Below are 19,110 nucleotides of genomic sequence, written 5' to 3' on the forward strand. Positions count from 1 at the left end.
GATCCAGGTTAGTAATGATTATGTTTTGAAGGTATCTTCATCAAGCCAATGCTGGCTTTCCCTGCACTAACTCAGAGTAAACTGAAGCATCAACTGAATCACATCCTCTTTCAATACGGTTCAAAATGCATTCAACATGAAGGTGCTACATAGCAATTTAACACTTAAGTCAGTGTATCATAATGCGAATCAGCAAGATGGTGACACTAAGAGTCCAAGTAATTATAGAGGTACACAGATCCTTGCAATTCAATGCATTATATTCAATAATGGTGATGCAGCAAACCAGGGCGGCATTTTTGTAGGTAGGTATTATGTAGACAAACAAAAAGTAAACACTCATGAGCACTGACTGCTCCTATTACAACACTAACTTTGACAAAATGGGTTATCTTCTTTGCTCCTTTTCATGTCACATACAAACACCCACGCATCCATCTACCATCCCATTAGTCCTACTTCCTCCACACCTAGCAAACTTTTCTCTTATCCATCTCTACACCCTTCTCCTTCATCTGTCTTCACACCATGTCTGTGTGATTCAGTGGAGCTGTGCAGTTGTTAATTACAATGGAAATTATGAGAGCTGGAGGGAAGGATTAGCATGTGGCACACAGCAAATTTAGCATGTGGGGGGAGGGATTAGGCTGTAACACACAGAGGTATTATCACTGGGCACACTTTGCAGAGTACAGTTATGATTACAGATGCATTGTCCTAACTAATCCATCGGCCCTGTCTGTGCGTGAATGTGTGTGTGCGTGTGTGCGCAGAGAGATATGTGTCACACTGTACTCACACCACACAAATACTGAACATCAATTGTGTCCCCTTCTACCTAAATACAAATCAAAACATATATGTACAACTAAAACATGAGCACAACCTGGACATGCATATATATACAAGCAGTCAATACCCACACATAAGTACAACAATACAAATACTTTACTAGCATACAGGCTTAGCAAACTAATGCTGAAGACAGATGGAGAACAGAGAGAGGGATGAAGAGATGACAATCAGCAGGGGGGAGGGAAAGCGGCAAGATTCACCAAGAAAAAGTCTGAGGAAATCAGAGAGTGGGAGGTAAAGTACAGGGGGAGGATGGCTCAGCTTTATGTATTGGTGAGTACAGCATGAGAAGAAAGGGGAGAACAACAAGGCAATCACACTGACATGTCCCCCATGAATTATGAAATCCTTGTCTGTGCAAATCAGTTGAAGATGTCACCTTGTTTTGATGCATAATTGCAGTTCCCCCATGGACCAATCAGTAAAACTGCTCAAAACTGCAAAGTTCCCTCAGGTTGGGCCACATGTGAACTGCAGATGTTCTGCGTATCACATGGTCAAGCAATAATAATCATCCAGAGACCAACTTTGCTCAAATGCATCAATCCTTTCACTGTTTGCACATTAAGTATATGGGAATTACATTACCTTTTTAAGACTTATCTGTGAAACAAGTAAATGCATCAATGGTTCAATGCATATATATTTGTTGTATTCTAGCATCATGCAGACAGTTAGATATGTGTAGTATACACAGATTAGTTAATCAAATGGGATGGATCCAACAATCAAGTACCGTGCATGTCATTTTAGTCTAAGCTTTCCATGTAATTAATGTTATATTATTACGACCTATCAAATGAAATGATCTCAGAATAGATATCGCAACAATGGCACAATATAAAACATCTAACAGGAAACAGAAGTGATTTTATCGAAGTAAAATATCAGAGAAAATCTTCACATTAGAAAAGAGCCTTCATTTTAAAAGGATAAGAAGCAATCTGGCTTCCATTGGAAAGGTTGAGGAACGCAAAGAGGAAGAATGAAAGTATGAGCGAAGGTGAACCTTAAAATGAGAGGAGGGATACAAATAAAGAGGACGGGTAGAGGAGGTGGATAACTCAAAGGAGGAATATAGAACACAGGAGTTGCTCGAGGGAAGGAAAAAAGAAACGGATACAACTGATGAACTAGACTACAGGAAGGAATGAAAACTATAAGGCATGAAGGACAGAAAGAAGGTGAAAGAAAGAGCAAAATCTGGTTCAACGTGCCATACATATTTTTGAAGTAAACATCGCATGCTCCTAATGGACTTCGTATGAGCACGAAGGGAGTTTGACAAGCTAATAAATCTTCAATGCTGCCTCTTAAACTATTAATGACTGTTCGTCTTGATGGTGGTGATGATGATGATGATGGAACCTGTAAGAGCATCTTCAGCATCGCTGGGTCCCTTGAATAGCTGATTTTCTTTGGGCCAGAGCAAGGCCTAACAAAAAGAATTTGATGTAAAAACTTCAGATGCAGAAAAAGTTACCTGCCTCGGGTAGTTTGTGGGTGACAGATAAAGGAAGAGTGATAGAAAGAGAGAAGGAGACCGAGATTTATAGGTTCAGAAAAACCCAGGGGACGCTGGGAACTTGAGCGCAGTCCAAGAGCAGTGGAGCAACAATGCGATGCACACACACAAAGACACATTTTTGTAGTGTGCTTAAATGTATGTGCGTGGGTTTGTGTACACACATGCTCACAAACACATACACACACACACACACACACGCGCGCATCCACTTGGGAATCCATACAATTCATCCACCAAATTCCACACACCCTATGAATAAACAAGCATACACACCCACCGTATCGCTAAACAAACAGACCAATTTCAACAAACAAAAGGCCATGATGGCCTCTAGAAGATTAAAAAGATAGACCTGCATTGACCAGTGATCTGAATGACAAAAACACACTCACAAGTAAACAGAGATCACCTCCAAATTGTTCCCAATAAAGCTACACACACAGTAACAACAATAGGGCTTCTAAACTTACACACACAAACACTCTCTTCCAAACAGTGTTGTGTCTTGCATACCCCACACCTACACAAAAGTACATACAGTAGTGGGTGTTCACGTCAGCCAAAGGCACGGTGCCTAACACAACTGTGGATCATGTTTCTGATCTGTCAGCATCAGCTTTTGCCCTGCCGTTAACAAATGTTGTTTACACTTGGGACGCGCAGCTCTCTTCCCTGCTCAGCACGGTGGGTGTCATAAGTCTCTCCAGGAGGAACTTTGGCTGGCTGGCATATACCGGTAGCTGGCTGCACATTCAGCAGCCCAGTCCTGTCACTAGGTCTCACCCGAAGGCTGCACTTCATCATCGATGCTTATTAGCAACGTTAATGCTGCAATCAGCAGGCTTTCCTCACAAAGCTGTCAAAAACAATTAATCCGCCAATGCTGTGTCAGTGGACTCTGCGTTGGTGCACCTTCAAGAATCTCGGTTTGCATTATCGAAGGTTCAAAAAGAAATTAGGAGTAATTATCATAATCATTAGTCCAAACAAAGGGACTCTACACAGATACTTACTGGGAGTAGAGCATGCGAGAGCGGACAATGAACTTGAAGATGTACTCGAGGGCTTTGAGGGTTCGGAGGATGGGCTCACACTGTTCCCCTCGGCTGGACACATCCAGATACCTCTTCAACACTGACATCAGCTTTCTGTGAGAGAATGATACAGAGAAAATAAAAAAAGAAATAAGCCAGAATCATTCACTCAGAATTGTCATTCCTTTTCTAATGTTCGACAGATTGGAAAGTTCATCATCCAACTCTATTTTTCACTTCCATAGAGCATAAAATACACAGTGCAGCAGAGTGAAAGTGAACAATTCAGGGAGGGGAAAATCTGGCAGGGAGGTGGAGGTGGAAAATGGTAAAAAGGTATTTCACACCACAACAGATGTACCTTTCACACAACTCACAGATATTACACAGTATTTACCCTAAGACGCAGGATAAAAAAAAATTTCTAACACATGCACACCTCACATACAACCTCAAAATATTCCAGTGTGTTAAAGCAATTGGGGAGAAGTGCGTGTGAAGCAGAGTTCAGCCTAAGTTCAGGACCTATCAGCATTTTTCTGCAAAATATTACTCTGCATCATCTCACTTGCAGGTAATCCAAGTATACTAACATAAAGAAAGATTGTAGGTCAACGAAGGGTGAAAAACTTTGGCTTTATGACACCTTTATTTCCATTAAAGGGCAGGAGGATCATCACAACAATAAAAAATCATCCTACATGGATTTTCTTTTGGCATCCCTGCTACTAGGTTGGCTTGGAAAACATGACCAACATTAACACCATTCAGCTTTCCCTGGCTTATTTTGATCCATGGCTCATAAGCCAGCAAATCACGATTTATTATTTCTAAGAGCAAAAGATGAACGGTTCAAATTTGTAGTGTAAAGGAGTCACTCAGTTTCTAGGCAGACTGACATTAAGCTACAGTGAGAAGTAAAATGTATTTTTGTACTAGAGGTACAGTTAATAAACACAGTCAAGTTATCCAACACATACAGTAAATATACTCTGACCTCCTGTCGTAGCTGGATAGGGTGGAGCACAGTAGTACAGTATTTACAGTAGTATTAGATGGGATATGACATCAGACAAAAATAATGACATGTATCTAATGTAATTTCAGCTGATCTGTTCAACTGTTTTTGGCGCGATGACAAAGCATTATTGAGTTTATGATGGGATTTAAAAGATTTCACAGTTCCCAAGAGATGGAAGAATGGCATCATGAAAGATCATGTAATCCTCCATTTGAAATGCAAATGCAAGCGCTGCAAAACCTGCTGACACACTGGTGGTATTTTCACTTTACAGAAAGATTATTTGTTTGTCTATTAATATAAAGTCTAACACTGTCCTGAAACATCCTCAAAGTCAGGCCGACTCCAAATTAAGTACTCCACTGGCATTTTACAGCACCCACAGTAAAATTATTTAAACCTTAAACAGCCAGTCTCGCTCAGTGAGTTTAATTGATAATAAAGTCTCCTGTACCAGATTCAATAAGGAGCTGTCTGCTTTCTCAAGACAACAACAGGACGGTGGCATGAGCATACTGATGTGCTATTAAATGTGTTGCTTTTTGAATCAGATGCTCACTGTATTAGATGATGGGAAGTGGTTTCTAATCTGTGGGGTAACTTACTTGTAGGCCAATGTAGCACTGAAGTGCTGCTTGATGTAGGCTTCCAACACCGTGTTAAAGTGCTGAAACTTTCTGTCAGCAATCAGACCAATGATGTATATCTGGCAGACAGAAATAGAAAGAGAGATAGGGTTATATATTTTCATAGCAGTAGAAGTTATATACAATCATCTGACAGACGTGTTTATCTGTCTCAAGTGTGCAGACACAGGGATGTAACACTTGACACAGACAGTCTGTCAAGTAATCAGGTGCATCTGGTGACAAGACACACAAGCATTTGCTGTGTAAACAGGCAAACACACACTTACCAAGGCATCAAACACCAGTATGTCATAGTTGTCAGTCTGAGAATGCTCCATCATAATGTTGAACAAGGCATCCAGAGTGTCCTGCAGAAACTACACACATGCAAGACAAAGGAGAGCTTAAGTGAGAGGGCACAGGTGTGTGTAGTGTGCACACTTCTGCATGCGCAACCTCGTATTCACACCACTGACCTTGACCACCTCCTCTCCGTCAATGATTTTCAGTTTCTCCAAGTTTTCTCTGAGGAGCTCAGGTCGAGTCCTCCACTTGAGCAGCCCCAGGAGGCCCACTAGTGGGGGAACACACACAGAGAGTACTTTCCTGTTTTAACTGTAAATACACACATCGGCTTTATCAAGAGTGGATGCCCATCAGAGCAGCTGTAATAGAAATGTCTTCTTAGCTGACAATGCAATTTTCTAACTTGTACATTTTCACCGTAAAATGCGCTTGAACATTTGACAGCGCATGTCACTATCTGAGTTGCACACAATAGATTTAAAGTGTTCAACTTAATTCACCTTTTACTGACTTGACACTTTAAGATGCTGCAAAGACAAGTGAACTTGTTGCACTGCGTTTATATTCAATGTGAAACAGTTACTTAAAAGAAATTAGCAACATGTCTGTCTGTCGATTTGCTGTTTTTTTCTGCTTTATATCACTATAAATACTGTGTTTATCTGTCTGCGTTACAACAAACTAGCAAATGTCACATAATGATTAGTTCCTGTGTTTAGTGAGACTGAATATTTAAATCATTAATTCTGCTACAGTTTGACATGGGGCAGATTTCCATGTCTCTGTAGGGCTGCCCACTTGAAGCCCACCGCTTTCCCTGTCCAATCATTTCTGACTACCCAAGCCAAGCCGCACATCTGGTGGGTGGCCCCAAATAATACTCTGCATGCTTGCTTAAGTGCTTTTCCTATGTGTGTGAGTAAATGTGTGCATGTGGTACAGGTGATTAATGCTGCAGGATAATGTTCATTATGGTGATGGACTGGCTTCATCAGGAACAGCTGTTGCACTGCACCTGTCTCTGGTGCACCTTACTGTCTCAAGTGTGCATGCTTTTGTAGATGTTGATGTGTACTTCGGTATGTGGCTGCCTGCCAGAGTGTGTAGGACAAAATGACAGCACTCCCTACAAATGAAACCCATGTATATACACATTTCCCTAACATACTTTGCTTACTTTCCCATGACCATTACACATGCACAGTGGACCAGGACCTTTCAGACGTGAAGACACATTTCGAATACTAACCACCACTATCAATTTGGCTTAAGATAACTTTTTTCATTACCAAACTATATTAACACAGGTGAAAATGTGATAGCATGGAAAAGAAGTCAATTTATATGTAACTCCAAATGTTAGCGCTTTATTTGTGTTGCCAAATGCCTCATGTTTTATCTTGCTACATCATCAGAGTAGCTTAATGTCAGCACAGTGTCAAAAAGGAGCTATGTCAGCCTCCACATACATACATACATAGACACACATACACCTACCATTTTGAGTGAGTTTGGTGGAGCAGACCAGGGTGGAGATGGTGAAGGTGTCTCTTGAGCTGACCGACAGGCCTCCTCCACCACCGGACACATTGCTGGGACTGCGGTTCAGCCCTGCCCCCTTGTGGGTGTCACCGTGAGGGTGGCGGGTTGAGGGCAGCGACAAGTAACAGCTCACATCCTCCATGCGCTTGCTGTCTCCCTGATAAGACAACGTGAGGGAGTTCATTTAACCCAGTGATTTACATACAGCGGTAACAGAACAGCTTTGTTAATGAGGGAACAGATGTTAGAACTGTGAAAAAGAGAGGATCCATGACAAGATAGAGCAACACAAAAACAACTAATCAACTACTGAAAAGATAGAATCATATCTTGTCTGAAACTATTGCACATTCTTATACAACACATTGAGGTCATACTGTATATTCATTCAGGCTGGAAGCTCAGCTCGGCCCTCTTTAATGCCATACCACTAAGTAATTAGTGAGTTGGTGAAAAAGCAGTGAGCTAGAGATTGCAGTCATGAATGGCACAGGGATCGAGAGAAATGAACGGATAACGAGAGATAATCGAGAAAGAGGGCACAGGAGGACCATCCATTGGGTCTTTGAGTGAATCGCGAGTAATTAATCTTCATTGCGTTTGGCATTTAATCAATATGGGGATTCGATCTTAGCTCTGGCTCATTTGGCAGGAAATCTATTTGGCTTTACTCAACTTGTCTGGGTGGCCATAATCTCCTGTGCAGACGCACTATATTTATCTCAATGTAAGTCCGCTTTGATGATGTTTGCAACAGTCCTCTTGATATTACTTTCCTGGTAGTAACATTTCTCTGCCAAGCAAAAGGCTTCAGTAATTTCAAAAGTCACTTCTCCTCATTATATCAAAGAAAAAACATCCAGAAGCAGCCAAGGAATAGCATTGAGTGGTGTAGTGTCAAATTTCCCCATTCATTCAGATTTGAATGGTGCATCGAAAAGAATCACAACGACTGGTTGTGCTATAAACCACACGCTGATGAATTACCACTTTCATCTGACCTACTACCTCCAAAAACAGTTTGTCGTGATTGGGTTCACTGTGCTATGGGGCTTTTGCATCTATAAACACCTGAAAGCTTTCATTGAGCTGCTACTCTGTTGCCTAACAGTATTTTCCTGGGTTCAAGGAACATGGAGTTTAGGTGGTAAATGATTTAAATGAATCTACTCTCATTTACTTATTATTTAAAGTAAAGATGATGAATTGGTTTCTGGTTCTGACCTTGAAGACTATAAGGTCATGCAGTCCATCCTGTAGAACTGTCCCGTCGTCCTTCATCAGACGCACAAAGGCCATGGCAAAGTTCTTTTCGCTCTTGTCCTTGGCTGATGACAAAAGGAGATGGATATGTAAACAGAAGGAGAGAGGGTCAGGGGAGAAACACATCAGGGAGAAGAGAGGGAGGAGGGAGGGATAAGAATTTAGGGATGGGAGGAAGGAGAATTGCTGATTTGTATAATCAAGTGTGTGTGTTTGTGTGTGAAATGGTGCTTGGGCGATTCTTCAAATCGTTTCCAATCATTCGGTCCTTCCATTGTCACATTGTGCTCAGGGGATCGGAGGAGAGGAGTTAAGGGTGTAGATATATGGAGAGAGCAGACAGGAAGAGGAAGAGCGGCTCATACTTACACTCCTGGGAGGAGCGGTGTCTGAACATGAAGCGTAAATGAATTCTATGCATTTCTTCCAGGGGGACTGCCACCTGGAGGAAACCTCGTGTTAATATGGAAAATAAAATAATGGATAGCTTCGGGTTTTTAAGGACATCCTGTACCATAATATTGTAGGGTTTATTTTGGTAAGTTATAGTTCAAATGAGGAGAGCAAATGCTATTTAATAACTAGACATGCAAAGGAGTGACTGATATGGGAAGAAGTAAAACACACAAACCTTAAATGTCTCCATCCAGCGGGCCTGTTTGACTTGGTAGTAGATGACGGACCTATACTCGCTGACTGGCTTATCCCCTGCTCCCAGACAGATGGAATTCTAGCAAAGATGGATGGGGAAGAAAATATGCTTCATATTGAGCTGAAGGATTTGTTTTTTTGTGCTTGTGTGTGCGCCTATGTATGCCTAATATGGATTTTCATTCTGGGATAAAGCCACGTCTAGGTGTACCTGGCACTGAAAGGGTGAGTAAGTGCTTTATCGGTGCTGGGCCTGCTCACTGGCCCAAACCACCTCTTAAATACTGCATATATGCTGCATACTCTTCAATCTTCACTCAACTGCCCACACATAAACCTATCACTGTTCACTGATAAACTCTTTTTTTCTCCTGGTTTAAATACACAGACATGCTGCTGACCTGTATAACCTTGCCCTCCTCATCACAGACCCACATGATGACTTCCACGTTTTTCTGTGTCGTCTTGTTGTATTTATCGAAGTCACCACCCTGTAAGGTGAGGTAGATGTCATTGCGAACATCTCCCGGCATGATGATCTCCGGGAAGCCCAGTTTGCGTGCCACCACAGTGCTGCGGTCCACCAGGTGAGGGTACTCTTTCCGGATCTGAACAATGTCCCCGACCAAAGCCTTCATGGTCACCCACAGGCCTGAATGGAGTTGGAGAAGAACAGCAGGTTATGTTTAGATGCTTGGCCAGTATAGAATATACAGAACAGTCAACAGTGGATAAACTCTGTGATACTATATACTACACCCTTTAATTTGTATTAATCTAAAAAAAAAAACAACATTAAATTAATAAAGAAGCTAAATATCAATGTGGCATCGTACTTAAGAATGACCACCGTCAATCATGTATGACTGTAAAGGCTGGTCTGTTGGTTCCTGGTTGTGTATGTAGATGTGAGATTGTTTTTATTCAATAGTTTGCAGAAGTTGATGAGAACAAATCTTAATTCATATAAGAACACCTACGTAGATTAACAGCTGTCGATATAGATCATTTTAAGAAGAGGATTCAGAAAAAGTTTTCATTTCTCTCTGCGTGTAAGTACATTCAAAAGAAAGCTAAATGAATCAATAGACATTTCAAGGCCGGGTGTTACTAAAAGTGAATTTATAATAAAATGGGAAACATTTGGCCTGTGGGCTGAATGTAAAGTGAGATCCATTTGCATTTTATGTACAGAATAAAGGAACACAAGTTTTTCCAAAATTGAATGTTAAATTCTAAAAATTACAAGAGATAGAACTTGACTCCTAAGGACTATGGGCTTTCAAGGAAATGATGTGAGTCTTGAGCTATTTTAGGGAAATATAGTGCACCGAGTTGATTTTTTAAGCATTATTTGAGTGTTTGACAGTGGAGAGGCAGACAGGAAACATGGTAAGAGAAAGAGACAGGAAACACAGGATGTGACATGCAACAAAGGTGCCAGTTGGACTTGAACCAGGGATGCTGCGGTTCTGTGGCATGTGCAATAACCATTAATCTACCAGCACACTGCAAAAACCCAAATTTCCAAGGCTAACGACAGACCCCTAGGGAAAAGTGTGTGTGTGTGTGTGTGGTAGTAAAAGCATCACAAAATAAGAGGAAGGAGAGATTAGAGGTGAGTAATGTTAAGGACAGACATCTGGTGGCCTGGGGTAATCTGTCCATATCTGCTCGTCTGGGTGCTTCTTTCATATCTAGGTTATGCCAAGGGCCTTCGGGAGCATGAGGAGAGATACAAGCTGAGAGATATCACAGTGCAGTCCAACAGGGCAAAAATGGTGTTACTCTATGTGCTACAAGACAGTGCACACATAGGCACTGTCAAAGTCAGCCATTAAGATGAGGATGTGGGCAGTATGACTGGTGAGGGGGAAATAAAGGGTAAGTAATATGAAAACATCAGCTCAAGGGAGCACGGTATCCATCAACATAATGTCCTTCATTCTCACCCACAGAGCACACAGAGGAAGCAAGCATACTATGAGAAATTGCCATTTTATCTAACTGGCAAATGACTGCAGCATCCTCAGTCCAGTGAGAACCTTGAGTGCATACCGGCCCACTAGCTCCGGCAGAACAGTCACACTAGGAAACAGGCAAAGCCCGTGAGTGAACAGTACCTTGGCCACCACTGTCGCCTCGCAATGCTGTCACTTTGTTCAGCAAGGTGTGGAGGAAGTCATTCTCAGCAACTACCCTGGAACAAACACACCAACACAAAGTTGCATTTGTACAGGTTAGAGTTTGTTTGCTGAAGTTTCTTTGAGCAAAACGGAGGCAGAGAGGGAGACGAATAGGACGTACGGAAAAAAGGGGATGAAGAACTGCTTCTCCTCATCACATTCCATCTTCCCTTTGATGATATCACTTATGTCCATAACTGCCAACAAGAGTAAGAGAAAACAAATATATCTGTGATGCCACAAAAAGTTAAGATAATGTTGCACAAAAATTTGTGATGTGGACTGACGTCAATGAAAGCCTCTGCGAAATATCTGAATAACTCACTACCACAAAGTATTCTAGCAAAAACAATCTTGGCTACACATCCTGGCAGTTGTTTTGTGAGGTTACATGAGGATAATGGCAATTTTTTTTTGAACCAGTGAAAACAACTCTAATCCAAACAATATATAGAGTAGTGGAGAATAACAAATACTTGTTTTGTTTGTTTGTGGTTGTGCTGCATTGTACCAGCTCCAGGGTGTCAATGTGTGCATTAATACCTGCAGCGGTAGCAGCAGCTGACAACTCAGACAAAATTATTTTGACCGTTAGGGAACTAAAGTAAAAATGACTAAAGAGCTTTCTGAAGGAAATTACTTTTGGCAAAACTGGGGAAATTTAGTAATGGAATGACATCACGTTGCCGTTCAAATGCACAGTATTACAATTTTCAGAGAGATGCTATTTAAAGCACTATAAATATTTACAAAGATGAGAAACCCTTTTAATTTTGATGATCAATTTGCTAAGACTAATTACTACTAATAACCACTTCTTGGAAACTACTTCGGTAGTACCTGCCACCCCAAAAGGCCTTCTCAGGCCCTGAGTAAATTTCTTGTTGTTTGCCTCTTTCAGGTCCATCCTGCCCACTCTCACTATCTGACAGATCAGGTAAATCTTCTCTCTGCTCAGGTCCTTGTTCCCCAAGTCCTGGTAGAGACAGAGATAGAAAAAAAATCAAAAGCATAGGTAGTTAAAATAAAAGAAAAAAGGACAGGAAAAGGATATGAGAAAATAATGAAACAATGCAATCTTTAAAAAGAAAATAACTCAGTTAAGTCCTGTGCAGTTCAGCGTCTGCCATGCTAAGACGTAGTGCAACACTTCCCTCCTGTGGCCACTTACTGTAAAGACAACCTTCAAGTTGTTGAGCATGTCAATCTCCTTGGGGAACCCTTTGCTGCCCCAGCGCACCAAGTAGTTCTCACTGTACAAAGAAAGGCAAAGAATTGAAAGACATGCATCATATCTGTTAGATTACTGATGCATAAAACTATATTACAGGTCAGAAATGGGGGTCACAATGAAGGTGATCCATCTCATCCACCTTAACTAAAATTAATAAACATATGTAAATTTATATCTTCATCTAATCCAGGAATGAACCCTGACAATCTTAGCTAAGAAAAAGTTATATAAATATTCATGTTACCACTACTATCTTTCATTTTTCAGAGAGAGAAAGACAGATAAATAAGCAATGTGATAGAATTTTTGTTAGAAAAACAAAAATTCAGGCATTCAACCAATCAAACTAGCATAACAAGTGTAAATGAGACAGAAGAGACTCATCAGTCATCAGTTCAAATGGCAGGACAGCAAGAGACAAACCACATGGCAGTGAATATATGATCAGTTGATCCAGGGCTATCTCAGTACTCCCAGTTGCAGTGGCTGAGACATAGATATAACCAGTATGACAGTGAGTGGCACGTCTTAGCATCAGCTCTGTTGGCACCACACAGCGCTGCCAGTCAGTTTATGGCACTCTGTAATAAGTACTTTCTGCACTTTTATTTTTGACATTGCAGCAAAGGAGGAAAGAGGACAAATGAAGAAACAAGACAAGAAGAAGAAGAGCTATGTAGTCATGAGCAATGGGAGAAAAATGAAGGTGAGTGAGTTGAGAGGTGGAGTGTGGAGTGTGTGTGCACACACATTTAAGAAAGCTGAGGGATTAAGATCAGATGAAAAAGAAAAAGAAAATACAACAGCATTGTCGTTCATTTGGTACTAGGAAGGAAACTGTCGAGACAAAATCAATTTAATCTTAATTGTGCCGTGTTTTTATTTTCTTATTTATTTTCAAGGGTATAAAGAGGGAGTTAAATTAAAATGCAGCACTTTAACAAAACAAAGTCATAATTTGAAATCTAAACTGACCCGTTTAAACTTCCATATGAACATGGGGATTTTAATCCTCAAAGCAATCTGAGAAAGGGAGGAGTGATACCTGATGATGGTCTGTTTGATGGGGTCATATAGGGACATGAAGAGCTCTGAGTCCTCCCCAATGCGACAGACAAAGTTCCTGACAAAGACGTAAAGGCTGTGGGTGGGGGAAGACTGGATCCGTGCTGAGATCCCACTGTGGTCTGTCTGGATGTTGGACTGCAGAAGAGGACATTAATTTTATGAGGTTAACTTGGGACAAGGGTTTAAGAGGATAATTTATTTGCCAGTCAAAAGTGTTCATTTCAACCTCCTGACAAACCTGGCTGGCTGATATGACACTATAATAATGGCTGGTTGTTCAATTCATTCTCGTTTTATTATTGGCCCAGTGTTAAAAATGTGAAGTGCAGTGTGTGTAGTTGAAGCAAAGTCAAACTGTGGGGACCTGAGTTGTTAATTAGGATGAATTAGACATGATTGAAAAGTTTAATTTGTATCCATTTACATGAAAATAGCTTAAATTGTCTACTTTTCTTTAAAAAACAAACAAAAAAACACAACCATGACAAAATGGTAATTTCAAAAACACCTACAGTATTTCACTATAGCATTTACATTTACTAACAGTAATCCAGGAAATGTGTGTAAAGAGTTTATCTGGAAAAATTCATATTGCAGACAAACCACAAACCACAGCAATGTCAAAGAAGCTGCCAAATCAAGTCAATTGGGATTAAAACATCTGCGACCACATGCACTCATGCGATCCTCTCTCTGTCCGATGAGACTTTCTCTGCACTGTGTTTACATAGCATTTTGTCTGTACCTGCTCTTCTTTAATGCGTTCATTGATCTTGGCTGTGGCTTCCTCGTGGGCTCGAAACAGACTGATGACATTAGTTCGCTCTGGGTCCAAGATGTTCCCATCCTCATCGCGAACGACCAGGTCCAGCTCAAGGATCCTGGAATAAGAGTTGGAAATACAGAGGAAGAGAGTTGAGGATGGAGGAGAATAAAAGCAAGCTGTAGATAGTTATGGGGGAATATTATAAATATGTGTAAAGCTTTTAACAATGACCAAGTGTGAACAAGTAATTTTGTTTTTGAGCAAACATACTTGTTGCCATAGTCAATCTTGGAGGTAACTTTCTGCTTGAGTTCCTTGAACTCGTCGCTGGGCAGAGTGCCAGACAAGAGCTGTGAACGCCACTCCATTAGCTCCCACATCAGCCTCTGGACTTGCTTCACATGCGTCTCTTTGTTGCCCTAGAAGGCAGATGTATGGTGTCACATTTCGCATACACATGGTTGCACATACACAAAGAGTGTTTTTACTTTTTTTTTTTTTTTTTTTTTACCACAAAGAGCTGCTTCCAAATGCTGCCCCACTCTCTCAGTGTGGTAGTCACCTCCTTCACCAAGGGCATCTCTGCAGAAATCACCACCTCCTCATTACTGCAGACGCACAGACACGTATGTAAAACACAAATTCAAAAGATGCAAACTTTGGAGGGAGATGAAGAGTTTGTCATTCCCGTTACCCTCGTGTTTCAATGACGACTTCTCTAAGATGGATAAAACTGGCAGGGAACACTCCCTGGAGGAGAAAAGAGAAAAAAAAGTCAGTGATCTCCACAACTTAAATCTACTAAACTAGAATAGAAGATCTCTGCATAAGGATATACTGTATATTCATTATGTGATACACAGTCTTGGCTAAAACAATAAAATATATATGTGAGCTCTTACCTGTTGTGATTTGTTTTTGGCCAAGTAGCCTCTGTACCATCCTGAAAGACAAAAAAAAGTATCATCACTGAAATCTGGGAGGCTTATCTTATATCTCATAGTACCATATTATTCCAAGTTGAGGTTTGTGAGGCAGACACCCTCTCTACTTTTAAGATTTCAAATCAAATGTTTAATCTGAGAAAAATTACCATTTCTGGAAAAAAAAGGCAATTTTGAAATTGGCAACAACACCTAAAAAAGTTGAGACAGTGCCATGTTTACTACAGTGAAGCACCCACTCTTCTCTAAACAACAATCTGTAAAGTTTTAGGAGAGGAACATTCTCCTATTCTTCCCATAGGATTCTAAATGCTCAACAGCCATGCTGTTGAAATTAGAAAGGCTTTCCCTGAAAAAGTTTGGGATGGGAGGATATGCTGCTCTGTATGCCTGTATATGTCTTTCAGCATTAATGGTGCCTTTGCAGATGTGCAAGCTTCCCATTCCATAGACACTAATGCACCAACATACCATCAGAGATGCTGGCTTTTGAATTGAGTGCTGATGACAAGCTGAAGGAGTCCAGAGGATGCAACGCCCGTGGTTTTAAAAAAGAATTTCAAATGTAGATTTCTAGGACCACAGACCATTTTAAATTAGCTTTTGGCCCAGAGAAGACATGCTTATGGTTCCTGTTCATAAATGACTTCTTCCTTACATGATGAAGCTTTAACTTGCAATGTTGGATGGCACAGTGAAGTATTCTTAAACATATGCAGCCATGTCCATCACACACTTATGCCTGTTTTTAATGCAGCGTCATATTGAGTTTCAGCCTTGTCCCTTATTCTAAGACATTTTTTAGTTATAACTACTTATATGTTTAAATTATTTAACCCTAACTGATGCCTTGAGTAGCTTCTCATTCCTTAAACAACCACGTTTGAAGACACATGCTGTGTTCGTGGAAATTATTGGCAAAGAAAACATCTATTGAAATTACTGGAACTACTAAAATTGTTTTAAGAACTGTCCAGTGGAAGTTATGTGGTCTGATGAGTCCAGATTTACCCTGTTCCAGGGTGATGGGTGCATCAGTGTAGGAAGAGAGGCGGGTAAAGTGATGTACCCACCAGCCTAGTGTCTACAGTACAAGCCTGTGGGGGCAGTGCTATGATCTGGGGTTGCTGCAGTTCGTCAGGTCTAAGTTCAGCAACGTTATGTGTCAAAACAATGAGCGTGACACATCAATTTCACACATGGATTGGCCACCACAGAGTCCAGACCCTAACCTCACTGAGAATCTGTGGGATGTGCTGGAGAAGACTTTGCGCAGCGGTCCAACTCTCCCAATTCAATACAAGATCTCGGAGAAAAATAAATGCAACTCTGGACGGGAATAAATATTGTGACAATGAAGAAGTTTATCAAAATGACACTTGATCAAAGCCAAGGTTGGTTCAACAAGATGTAGTGTATTATGTACTGTAGACGATGATATATTCAAAGTCTTTGCACTTTTACATTGAGTAACATTATTTTGAAATTGTCCAACAAGTTGTAGGTGCAGCTTTCCACAGATTAATGAACCTCTGCTCATCTTTACTTGTTTTGATATTTCTGGCCCATCTGATACAGGATTGGTGCTGCACTCAGGAGTATAACAATTATGTTTTGAGATGTCCTTACCATCACAGACCTCCTGGATGTAGACCATTTCTCCTATCTCCAGGGAAAGGTGCTTCTCTCCTTTGCCGACAAAATTCCACTTTACTGAAGAAAGAAATTGTTAAAGTTATTTAAAGAGGTATATGTTTTAATTTTTATTGATTTACAATCATAAAGTAGCCTACATTTACATTAGTAATCTCAGTAATCGAGCTCTTTTAACAAAGCAATCTCTAAATCAGATTCATTCATGATATGTTGCGACACCCTGTCACTCACACACATTACTATTTCAGTATCACCTTCACTGTACAATACACGACCATCCTCCTTTTCATAACTGCACTTGACAAAGTTTGAGTCACACTGGATTTTGCTGCTTTTATCATCATCATCATCATCATCATCACAATGGATGATCATCAGCATTATGTCATCAACATTTTGACCTTCATTATCATGATTAATTAGTGTGCCATTCTGTCTCTCTAGTTCATAACTATATTTCTGTGGGATTTCATCTGTTCTTTGCACACCTCCTTATTTCATCTTTAGACTTTTATTTTTGTCCACAGATGGGGAAGTTATTTGTTTTTATGTTGATGTGTTTTCTTTTATTTTGGGCAAATAGCTTGTGTAACAAGGCAAAGGGATTTCTCCCTGGGATTAATAAAGCTCTGTGTATTCTGAATGTACAGAACATTTTTCTTTACCTACAAAACAACTTAACAGTCCTCTGTGTGTTGAAAAAGCACATTATTTTTACATCAGTGGTGAAATTTAAATTTTCCGTTTCTAAAATAATAACCCTCAACAAGTGTACAGTAGCTATGTAACACTATGTGGTTTCTACTTGTACATCAACTCTTTCTACAGTTTTCAGTCAGTACAGCTACAAACTGATACAAACTTCCTTCCTTCTTCCTCCACTTCCTGTGTTGTATTCTTACGCCGACCAGAAAGATAAAACACATAAACAATACTTCATTGAGTAATTACATTATTAATTAATGCAAAATGACTTCATAAAATAGATTTATGTATGTTGAGCTATCAGCATTAGAACTAACATCTACAATCTGCATTCATTGCATACTGATAAATCAAAGCATCGTCTGCAACAGGCCACTAAGCTTCTTATACGTTTTAATCTGTATTAGAAGTCAGAAACCTTTTCAGAAGCGTTTTGCTAAGTTTGGGTTTATGTTGCGTGTGTGATGGCAGCACACGGTAATCTCTCTCAGTGTAGGATTTGCTCTCTGTGCCAAACATTCACACATAAAATATAAAATTACAGTTGCTTTTCTAGCGTATGCTGTATAATGTGCACTGTACATTGATTGCATTCTTTTATCACCTTGGGATTAACATGGTAATTTTATTTATTACCACAAAATTGTTTACAGCTCTTAGAAGTTTTGTTGCTTTGTGGTGATGAATGTGATTTAAGTTTTTGGGGGGATTATATCCAATGTGTACATCAGTTATGTGAGGCCATTGGCACCTGCTCACATCCTGTCAAGCAGGAAATGATGGCTGCCTACTGTTATTTCTTTCATATTCACAGAATTGACAGTTTACAATCACAACTAAACTGAGAGACAATACAAATGTTTGCACATATGTGCACATACACTTGGAGAGACGCACACAATGTGACACATTTGAACTTACCTACACCATACCGCTCTGTTGTGGTCTTCATCCAGGGAGCCATACTTGCTCGTATTCCTACAGCTAGTTTCTACTTTGAATCTTGTCTTCCTGACTCTCCTCCTGTTTTTAACTGTATTACTTTTTGAGGTTGTCAACTAAACGTCTTACTTCTGCATTTTTTTACTTTAAATGAAAGCAATAAGCCCATCCCCCTTTGCTTCTCTTCCTCTTCTGTCTCTCTTCTCTTCCTGACTTCAAGCGCTAAGGGGAAGTGGGTGACTACAACAAGGTGGAGTTCTATATAACCCACAGACCTGCGCATTACAGTATATGTTAAGTCTCCATTTTGCTCATTTGAACTGAGTGCATTTCACTCAATCTGCACTACAACCGAGCATGAAATAACAGATGTATTGGCTAAAAAAGTAATGGAACGTGACAAGTTAAATTTGCAAACCTGTCAAACATCAACAAATGATACTAGACGTAAACATGTTGTTGAATCATATATAAGTATCAGTTTTGCGGACCATCCTTCAAGATTTAGTATAAAGAGGCATCATCAGAGGAAATAGCTTAAGTTTCTATTCATATATCGATAACCTCAGCTCACATGTATCACATCCTCACCAACATCTACACACGAAAGGTAAGATCTTTTAAACACAATAACAATAATGCTAAACTGCAGATTAAACTGTAAAATAAAGATCCAGATTCAACCCATAATAGCAAATTGCCTCTCATTCATTTTCACTAAATGAGATGCGAGTGCCTCTTTGAGCTGGTTAGTTAGGGTAAGCTCAAACAGCAGTAGAA

General features: G+C 40.2%; 1 protein-coding gene across 1 annotated transcript in view; it reads right to left on the reverse strand.

Moving 5' to 3' along the window:
- The window catches only part of LOC113160168 (dedicator of cytokinesis protein 2), a 77,829-nt gene extending 59,477 nt beyond the window's left edge, over nucleotides 1–18,352 (reverse strand). The window contains exons 1-21 of the mRNA XM_026357248.1: nucleotides 18,310–18,352; nucleotides 16,657–16,740; nucleotides 14,986–15,026; nucleotides 14,778–14,833; nucleotides 14,595–14,691; nucleotides 14,354–14,502; nucleotides 14,063–14,198; nucleotides 13,295–13,452; nucleotides 12,187–12,268; nucleotides 11,856–11,991; nucleotides 11,137–11,212; nucleotides 10,953–11,029; nucleotides 9,231–9,481; nucleotides 8,810–8,908; nucleotides 8,548–8,620; nucleotides 8,140–8,243; nucleotides 6,871–7,072; nucleotides 5,544–5,641; nucleotides 5,355–5,444; nucleotides 5,044–5,144; nucleotides 3,397–3,531 (exon numbers count right to left, since the gene is read on the reverse strand). Coding sequence (XP_026213033.1) covers nucleotides 3,397–3,531; nucleotides 5,044–5,144; nucleotides 5,355–5,444; nucleotides 5,544–5,641; nucleotides 6,871–7,072; nucleotides 8,140–8,243; nucleotides 8,548–8,620; nucleotides 8,810–8,908; nucleotides 9,231–9,481; nucleotides 10,953–11,029; nucleotides 11,137–11,212; nucleotides 11,856–11,991; nucleotides 12,187–12,268; nucleotides 13,295–13,452; nucleotides 14,063–14,198; nucleotides 14,354–14,502; nucleotides 14,595–14,691; nucleotides 14,778–14,833; nucleotides 14,986–15,026; nucleotides 16,657–16,740; nucleotides 18,310–18,352 — 2,288 coding nt within the window. The remainder of the gene's footprint in view (nucleotides 1–3,396; nucleotides 3,532–5,043; nucleotides 5,145–5,354; nucleotides 5,445–5,543; nucleotides 5,642–6,870; nucleotides 7,073–8,139; nucleotides 8,244–8,547; nucleotides 8,621–8,809; nucleotides 8,909–9,230; nucleotides 9,482–10,952; nucleotides 11,030–11,136; nucleotides 11,213–11,855; nucleotides 11,992–12,186; nucleotides 12,269–13,294; nucleotides 13,453–14,062; nucleotides 14,199–14,353; nucleotides 14,503–14,594; nucleotides 14,692–14,777; nucleotides 14,834–14,985; nucleotides 15,027–16,656; nucleotides 16,741–18,309) is intronic.
- Nucleotides 18,353–19,110: the final 758 nt, after the last annotated feature.

This window comes from Anabas testudineus, chromosome 10 (assembly GCF_900324465.2).
Source record: "Anabas testudineus chromosome 10, fAnaTes1.2, whole genome shotgun sequence".
Lineage (NCBI taxonomy): Eukaryota > Metazoa > Chordata > Actinopteri > Anabantiformes > Anabantidae > Anabas > Anabas testudineus.